Below are 9,629 nucleotides of genomic sequence, written 5' to 3' on the forward strand. Positions count from 1 at the left end.
AACTAAAAGAGTGATGAGGACCAGGGAAATGGAACAGAAGAAATGAATGGAACAGAGGACGGCGAAGTTGGGAGGCAGAATGAATAGGCCGACAATCTAGGTGCCAATATGGTGGCGGATCAGAATGTCAATATACAAATAAATCAAATGTCAATAAAGGAATAACCAAGTGTCAATAAAGGAATAAACCAAATGTCAATAAGGAGCGGATCAGTGGTGACAATATTGACCACTAGTAAGTTAAGCGAATGAATAAGAATAGAATGGTATTGGCTGAATGGCTGAGGAACTCAAGTGGTGGTGGGAGAAAGAAGGAGGCGCCGCTATGGGGCTGTAGACAGGAATCACTAGCGGCGCCACTAAGTGATGGACAACAGCACGATTAATGGGCGCAAGAATGGGGGTGCAGATGATAGAAGTGGTAGGAGGGTGGGGACTTTGTGGGGCTGTGACACTACCTCCGCTCCTTCATCACTAACCTCAGAGCCTCCGTATTCCACAATCACCTCCAACTCCCTTGATGGCCACCACCCCCTCAATTCAATATATTACCTACACCTCCCTAAGTATGGAACCCCAAAGGCCTCCAGACAGTGTCAGGGCCTGGCCTGGGACCTGGAAGTACTCTTATGCTATGTGGGCACTCTATGCAGGCACTAAGTTGCATGACATTGTAAAAGGTAAGTACAACTTGCCTATGTGGGCACTAAGTTGAGAAGAAGGGTAACCTTCTCAACTCCCCACATGGCACCCATAAAGGGAAAGACTGTACAGTTCCCCAGTTGAGCAGTGTGACTATAGGGAGGGTCTGGGTGGCAGTACTCAGAGGGTGTGGGAACATTCTGGGTGAGCAACTTGCCCAGAATTGTGGCTGTGACCCATGGGAACATTCTGGGCAAGCAGCTTGCCCAGAACTGTGGCAGTGTCTGGAGGTCTTCTCACACTTCCATGCTCACACAAGTGTACAGGGCAGTGAAACAACAACTGGTAGAGAAGGGGAGCAGGTGGTGTGGGGTCAGGGCTTGGGTGCTGGGCCCTGACAGACAGCTCCGACATCCGCTAGCACACTCCTGCCCCCACTGGGCAATTCACTTGCTTGCCCTGCAAGCCTACCTTCAGGCCTATCCCTCCTTTCTGTTTCTGGGTTATAGCCGCTAACCCCATAACCTGAATCGTTGGTAATATTCAGTTGGCTAATGTTTAACTCCGTTAGCTCCACTCTGCTTGGCCCCACCATTCATGGGCCCACCCTTGCTGTAACTATATATATACATAACTTGTAGATAGGTTACACCCTAGTGATAAAATCAACTAGAGTTATCCCCCCTTTTAGTTCTTGCTGCCAGTAAGTAAATTAGGGCATGGACATGTAACTAGGCACAGTGCTCCTGGTCTGAGTTGCTGAGGCCAAAGCCCTCTGCCACGGAGATGTATCCTTCATCTTGCATCCGGTCTCTAACACCTTTAGCCTGAGGAAGAGTTCCTCTTCATCTCCCATCCTTCATTTGGATGTGTCAGGGCTCGGTCCTCAGTTGAGGACAGCCCAGCCTCAGGGCTAGGTGTGTGCAATGTTCTGGGTACCTGGGTGCTAGACCCTGTCCTCAGCTCCTCAAACTCACTGAAGGGACTAAGTGGGGATTGAGTTGAGAAGAAGGGTAATTTCCCTATTCCTGTCATATCCATACAACTCCGGACCTCCACTCCTGTTTCTGGACCTCCATCTCCTCCTCCAGAACTCCACACCCTCCACCTCCACCTCCCCCTGTTGGTTGTTGAGAGCCCACTCTACCTCTGGCTCCAACACAACATCCAACACTACCTCCGATCTGACTCCAGTTTACTCCAGGTCCAATCCCAACCTTGTACCTTCCAGACCAGAGTTTGCGATGCTCCTTACCTCTGGCTCCGGACTCCTGTACCGGAACCCCATCGCACCTCCACCTCTGGAACTCTGGTCACATCCCCACCTCCAGACTTTGACCTCCTCCTCCATCTTATCTCCTTGTATTCCTTATTATATTTCATTTATTACGTCTAGCCAATATTCTGGACTTTGACTTCCGACTCCAGACCTCTGGAACTTACTCCGGACCCTGCAGTCTCTACTGTATGGTGTCATTTAATCCCCTTGTTGCCTCTTTCTTATTTAGACAGCTGCTTCCTTTCCATATTAGTCAGCTGTCATTCCCCACAACCCCCTCCACTCCTTCCCCTCTTGGCCTTGCCCTTTTGGGAAGCACCGTAGAGTTCCAACCCTTGACCCTTGGGGTTGTTCCCTCATCCAGTCCCCCTTTGTTCTCCTTCCAGTTCCCTTTGTCCTCTGACTCCACTCCTGTAGTATTATATATATACTCTGTACATAGATTCCTGTACCCCCAGTCTGAAATTGACAAGAATAACAACTGGATTGTCCCCCAAAGAGACTCCCCCTGATAACCTGAAGTTAAGGACCACCTTAGACAACAAGCAGTGGCACAGCGCTCCACTTGAGTCACTGAGGCCAAGGTCCCTCCACTCCTGAGTCCCTTCTCTGCTTCTGCATGTTCATTCCAACAATTCCCTGCTGCTATAAAAGGGAAGTGTACTGTACAGTTCATAACATGACTATGGGTAGAAGCCGAGCATGTTCCTGCAACTCAGAAAAGGTGTCACATGGGTTAAGGCAAGTTGCTCGCCTTGACCCACATGATTTTTCCCATGGGCTCACATGTGGGCTGTAGTTGTGAGTAATATGTAAAGATGGGGAGGTCAGGGAAGTGGGGGAAGTCAGGGAGGGTGGTTCTGGGGTTGTGTGGTTGGGTGCCCTGACAGGATGGGACCTGGAGGTAGTCCAGTGGACAGTCTACAGAGGGGTTCCAGGGGATAGTGGGGCCCTGGGTTCTCCTGTGACTGAGTCCAATCAGCTTGTTGGGCTGATTCCTCAGCACTTATGTCTTCTGTGTGCAAGTCAATCACCTCATCTGGGGATGAGGATTCTTCCCCAATGTGGGTGAGGTGAATGTGACATGGAGTTCTAGGGGTATTGGTCCCCACACTTACTCCATGTAAGTTTTTTAAACCCTCAGGGACCAGCCCTGAGATGGTTGTTCTTACAGGATCAACATGATCCTTGTTGTCATCCAACAATGGCTGTTTTTGTGAATCTCCCATTATGGGCACTACTGAGTCAGGATGTGGAATCAATGTAGTTTTTTTGGCTGTGTTTGTTTAAACACACCTCATACACTTAAAAAATTGTGAGGTCAGTTGTGGTCACTCAGCACACCTGGCCATAAGTCATATGATGGTGTATCATTCATGGTGGTGTAGAGCAGTACTGGAAGGTGCCACTGGGTCACGTGACTGTAACTACATCATGGTACATGTGACTTGGGAGTGTGGGGCTGATGCCCTTTCAGGTTGTAAGAATACAAGAAGGGTGCACAGCACACCTGGGAGCTTGGTGCACTCTGTGGGTGCATCAGCATTACATAGAAGAGGAGAAAGGTCATCTGTTTGAGAAGGGAAAAGAGTGAAGGAAGAGAGAAGAAGGGGGATGAAGAGGGAGCAGGCATTGGGAGAGAGCAGAGTGGGGCATGGTGGTGTAGTGGTGGTGGATCAGGATCAGACAAGGCATGCCCTGACACTAAGTCCCAGGGGAAATCAGATATATTCTGAAGTACAGGTATATCTGAGAAATGATCATGGAAAGTTCTGGAAAATATCAGGATGATCCCAATGCACTTAGAGGGGCCATATGGGCAACAAACAACATCGGAAAAAGGAAGGGAAAACAATAATCAAGAAACCAATAAAGCAATAGATGGTATCCAACCCAAAAATAACCAACTCAACCCCCACCCATCACATATCCTGACCCTCCTTGATGAGGCATTGCTAACAGTATTGATAGCGCCATATGTGGGATCCAATCTCCATGTGTGGCCCTACTGCTGGGTGGGCATGGGAATTTGGTCTGTGGGGACTGGGATGCTTCTGGGAAAATTGGGAAAAAGGTGAATGGTATATGAGAACATGTGTGACATGTTTCATGAACTGGAGATGTGGTGGGATGAGGGAATTGCGATATAGGGCTTGTGTGGGTGAGCAGCAATTCCTGCCCTACAGTTTTCTGCCACTTCCCCTATCTCCATCAGTTCTCCACCAATATGGACAAATTCGGTATTTTTAGAGCTCTCTCATCGAGGAGATTCTAACAAAATGCAATTTATTTACAATCTGCAGTTGGTCTGCACATACACAGATTTCTAACTGCTGGATACAGATTCTGTTTCAAACCTCTAAACACCACAGATTCTGATCTGGATCTGGATCCTGATCCAATCTGATCTGATCCGATCTGATCTGCTAGGAGCCCTAACTCTATGTGACCCAAATTAATCAATTCCCAGAACCGGTGTGTCAGCTATCAGGTTGTATATATATGGCTCTTTGGACATCCTATAGCTTACATCCTTCTTAATCCCCCTGTTCATCACAACCCATCCATTGGTTACAGCAATGAAGTTATCAACTGCCCTTATTCTCATCGCTGTAATTGTCCTCACCACAACTACAACCCTTGCTGCCTTCATTCATATCAAGAAGCCAAAAGGTCCAGTACATCCCAACTCATACATTGTGTATGTCCCATGAACATGCATAGCATATTACTGGCCAACTCATTATTTAGTGTGCTGAAATCTGGTACAAATATGGAAGCTCATATCAAGGGTATTACTCAAGTATCCACCCGAAACCCTGGGTCAGAATTTTCAGTCACTTACCAGTATGAACATAAGTGTAAGTGGATATTAGAGAATTTCCCCAATATGCTGACTTTTGTAGTCCTGAATGGTTACTCTGCACATGCAACTGGAGCATCCCTTACTCGCATTCTCAGTCGCTTTGAAGTTGCTTATGTTGAATCTGATGTCATAATCTCCATTGACCATGACCTCCATGAAGTGAATGAGAGGGATGTGGCAGAACATGACAATGTTTCAGTTAAAATGGAGGAATGTGACAAAGCCCCAATTGAAGCTCTTATTTATGCAGTAGATACAGGTATTAAGATTAATCACGCTGACTTGGAGGGACGTGCTTCTTGGGGTACTGTGAGTATCTCCTTATACACTCTCTATCATCGATCTTCACTCCTTGTATATGCAGGTTGTTGGTGGTGGGTCCACGGAAGATCTTATCGGTCATGGCACAGCTACTGCTGCAATAGCAGTTGGGAAACTATATGGCATAGCAACCCATGCCAGAATTATTGCAGTCAAGGTTTCCTCTGATGATAATGGCAAAACTTCTCTCGACTACATACTCCAGGGCCTCCACTTCATTTTTGGCCAATTCCTATTCAATAATCATCTTCATCCTTCCGTCACTTTGATGTGTATCTCCCTACCTCCATCCTCTGCCATTGCCGATGCAGTCAAGGAGATGATTGCCACTGGGATGCATGTTGTAGTCTCTGCGGGGAATAACAAGATGGATGCAAGTAACTCCATTCCTCAATCTGTTGATGGAGTCAACACCATTGGTGCTATCAATGGCAAGACAAACATGATAGCATCCTTCTCTAACTATGGATCTGTCATCATTGCATTTGCCCCAGGTGTCAACATTCGAACTGCTGGAATCAGGAGCAACACTGAATCAGTCAGAAAGAGTGGCACTAGCATGGCAGCTGCATTTGTTGCAGGGGTGTTTGGTGAAGTTTTGGGTCAGGCAGCTGCTGAGATACGTCCTGCTGACCTAACAAGAGGCTTAAAGATTCATGGTGATGAAGTAGTTGAGGGCCAACCAACAGGAACCACGAAATTGAGGGCACCATTACCTTGGTAATCCCATGATAATTTCACAAAACATCTTACCCTACTGTAGGATTATTGGAGGCAGTATTTTGTTCTGAATAGATCACAATTTTATCTCATGTAGACTCAGATGATGTTGCAGGCATTTGTTAGAAATGGACAGTTTTGGATGGTTCTGGAATGGAATTGGAGACTCAATTAAGAAGGACCTTGGCCTCAGCGACTCAGGCGGAGCACTGTGCCATTGCTGGTTGTCCTGGGGGTTGTCAGAAGAACATTCCTTGGATAGGTCTGACCACTATCCAGGCAATGCTGTTGGGTGGAGCTTGGTGTTCCAGGTCATCTGATGGTGGGTTGGAGACAGGCCAGAGGTGGAGCAGAGCTCTGAGGGTGATGGGGTGTTGAAGGGACTTGGCTTCAGTGACTCAGAATGGAGCGCTGTGCCCATTACATTCTTGTTGTCCCCAATTTGCCAGGGGAGCTGGTGACAGAGGGGAGAAATGTGAAGTATACATTAAAGCAGCAAAGGGGTCAGGGGAGGTCCATGAAGCTCAGAGGTAACAGAGCCTTATGGAGGTGGGATTGAAAGTCTGCAGAATATTGGCAATGCTGTTTACATGAAATGAGGTCACCAATACAATGGACTTACGCTGGGGTGATGTCAAAGTCCAAGGTCAGGACCAAGATGGGATCTTGGAGCAGAGGCACAATTGGTGTCCAAGTTCAGGGTACAGGACAGAAATGGGGGGTTGTACCTTGGTGAAGATTAGGTGGGGGAGATGGAAGGTGAGGTTGGATCCGAAGGTGGGGATTGGAGTGGTGTCAGGGCACACCCTGCCTGACCCTGCACTGTGCTGCAAGCAGGAACAGACTCCTAGAGGGGAGAGAGGGGGGGAAGAGGGAAGGGAACGCTCCAGCTGACTCCCTGACAACTCAGGGAAGAAGAGGAGGGGGTGCAGGAGGTCCAGTGTACTAGGTTCAATGTTTTTAACAAACAAACCAACCACTCAACTAAACTGGTGGAATTGCCCTAAGGACCAAATTTTTCCTTAGCTTTAGTCACTAAGCCTCTTGTTTCACCCCAGAGTGCACTGACTCCAAGCTAGATGTGAAGAGGGGGGAATTCATTGTGCCAAGGAATAGTTCGAAATAAATGGCTTTGGCTAGATAAGCCTCCACCACCAATGGTGGTAAGGTTCAGGTGCCATTGGCCTGAGTAAAATCCCAAAGAACAAAAGAAATACAATTGTCCATGCACAGGGAAACTTGGACTAAATTATCTCCTAAAATTCCAAAAGTTCCTTGATAATATCCCTTGCATTGCTCACATATTCCTAGCTTGGTTTCCTCTGGAATTTTGCTAAAGCTGACCCAAATGTGACCATTGATGTTTCTTGTGTAGTCCTGTGACACATGTCAAGTCCTGGAGTCAGATAATTCCCTTGGTTTCTCCACAACTACTCTTCCATTCTGGATGAGATTCTGCGCTGGATCTATGGGTATTATTCCACAATTAATGACCCCTAGATCATCCTCTGCCATCAACTTTTGACCTTTTTCCAATTGAGTTTTGGTCAAGTGCAAGAGGATTCTGCTGCATAATTTCTCCACCAATTCTCAACCGATTCCTTTGGGGATGGGTTGATTCAGTTCGTATAAAAGTCCTTTCTTTTTTCTTTTATTGTTCCCTTTTCTCATTCTCAATCCTTAATAATGTACAAGGGTGAGACCCATTTTTGATGTGTATATCGCGAAAAATTCCACATTATGGAGTATGCCCATCCTGCCCTCCTACAGCACTGCCCTACTCTGCTTCCCCCACCATTTCTCCCCACTCCTCTTATCTCACCCTCACCCTCTTTCTTTCCTCTTTCCTCTTTCTCTCTATTTCTGTTCTATGGTCAACTTCCTCTTTCTCTCTGTACCACTGGTGCACCCACATACCTGGGAACACCACACACCCCTCCTGTACCACTACACCCTAATGCCACTGCCTCTATTGCCACACTCACTGCACACATTCCTGCCCACACAGCGGCCATCCCTGGGATCTCCTGCAGAGACACCTGGAGAGGCATGGCTGTGTGTGGAGATGATGTGGCTCCTTCCATTGACCTCAGCCACTTGTATATAACAGCACCTGGGGTGGGAACAGGAGAAGCAGCCTTCTTCTCACTTTCCCACTTCAGACTAAGTGGTCAGGGATGCTCACCCCATGACAGGACCACCACTATGCATAGCTGCTACTTGTCCCATCAAGTCCCCTGCACAGGGACTTCACTGCTTTTGGAGCTGTCCCTGGCAAGTGGATGGCAAGAGAGGTAAGACTCTGGAGGTGGCAGAAAGGGTCTGTGAGTTGAATCAGGTATGTATGGATATGACTGCAAAAAGGGTTGAAATCTCATGGATGCATGAATTCTGGGTGCCATTGAGCAGGTAATGTGCCAAGGCAGGAGGTTGGATGGAGCTAGGGTGGTCCAGGTCATCTGACAGGGGACTAGAGACAACTGGAGGGGTGGTGGAGCTCCAGAGGTGACAATAGTTGAAGGGACTCAGCTTCAGGGACTCAGAGGGAGCACTGTTGTTAGAGACTGGATTGAGATGAAGGAGTTGTCTCCATGGTGGAGGGCTTTGGCCTCAGTGACTCAGACCAGCTGTGCCAAGTTACATGTCCATGCCCTAATTTACTTACTGGCAACGAGAACTAAAGGGGGACCAACTCTAGTCGATTTTATCACTGAGGTGTAACCTATGTACGAGTTAAGTATATATAGTTACAGCAAGGGCAGGCCCATGAATGGTGGGACCAAGCGGAGTGGAGCTAACAGAGTTAAACATTAGCTGATTGAATATTACCGACAAGTCGGGTTACAGGGTTAGCAGAATGGCAGGCAATAACCCAGAAATGGAAAGGAGGGATAGGACTGAAGGTAGACTTGCAGGGCAAGCAAGTGAATTGCCCAGCAGGGGCAGGAGTGCACCAGCGGACGTCAGAGCTGTCTGGAAGCCTTCAGGGCTCCTGTTAGAATGTGCGGATTCGGACGACTCCGGAATGGAATCGGAGACTTAGCATGGAAGGACCTTGGCCTCAGCGACTCAGGCGGAGCGCTGTGCCATTGCTGGTTGTCCTAGGGGTCCCTAATTTCGGATCTAGCAGAGGGAAAGTCTCTTGGGGGAATTCATGTCGATTTCGGACTGAAACCAGACGAGTATGTACAAGCGCCGATATATATATAAGGAAGGGGCAAAAGCACAAGGAGAACAAAGGGTGACCGAATCGGAACGAAGACGTCCGAACGGGAACAAAGGGTTAGAGGGAGCGGAGCGGTACCGAAGGTCATAGGGCAAGACCTGTGATACAACTGAAAGGAGGTAGAGTGGGTGAGGCCCAGAGGGGCAGGAGGATGAGGGGAAGTGGGGGTGATGACTAACTGGCTAGAATAGAAAGAAGCAGTAGTCCAAATAGGGATGAGGGGGAATTGCGAGAAATACATTACAAACGGCGAGAGTGCCGGAGGCGGTCCGCAAAGCTCGGGGGTTGCGGAGCTTACGGAGGTTACGGAGGCGGGGTTGGAAGTCCGAGGAATATTGGCAATGGTGCTCACGTAGTATGAGGTCACCAATGCAATGGACTAAGACCGAGGTGGAGTCAAAGTCCGAGGTATGGACTATGACGGAGGCTCGGAGTAAGGTACGAACGGTGTCCGAGTGTGAAGTACGGAACAGCGGTGGATGGTCGTAACTTGGCGGAAGGGTGGCGGAGGAGTGACGGAGGAAGGAGAGAGGGGACAGGTAAGGAAGAGTAGTCAGGTCCGAAGGTGGATATCG

At 48.2% G+C, this 9,629-nt stretch overlaps 1 protein-coding gene across 1 annotated transcript; it reads left to right on the plus strand.

Moving 5' to 3' along the window:
* Positions 1–4,500: 4,500 nt before the first annotated feature.
* On the plus strand, positions 4,501–5,961 carry EI90DRAFT_3250542 (peptidase S8/S53 domain-containing protein; the record flags this gene model as incomplete). The annotated part of the gene is made up of 4 exons (XM_039066578.1): positions 4,501–4,622; positions 4,673–4,782; positions 4,828–5,096; positions 5,152–5,961. The coding sequence occupies 4 exons, from the start codon at positions 4,501–4,503 to the stop codon at positions 5,830–5,832; spliced, it is 1,182 nt and encodes a 393-aa protein (XP_038910618.1). The 3' UTR covers positions 5,833–5,961.
* Positions 5,962–9,629: the final 3,668 nt, after the last annotated feature.

The sequence above is a fragment of the Cantharellus anzutake genome, assembly GCF_015039405.1.
Source record: "Cantharellus anzutake strain C23 chromosome Unknown EI90scaffold_79, whole genome shotgun sequence".
In the NCBI taxonomy this organism is placed as follows: Eukaryota; Fungi; Basidiomycota; class Agaricomycetes; order Cantharellales; family Hydnaceae; genus Cantharellus; species Cantharellus anzutake.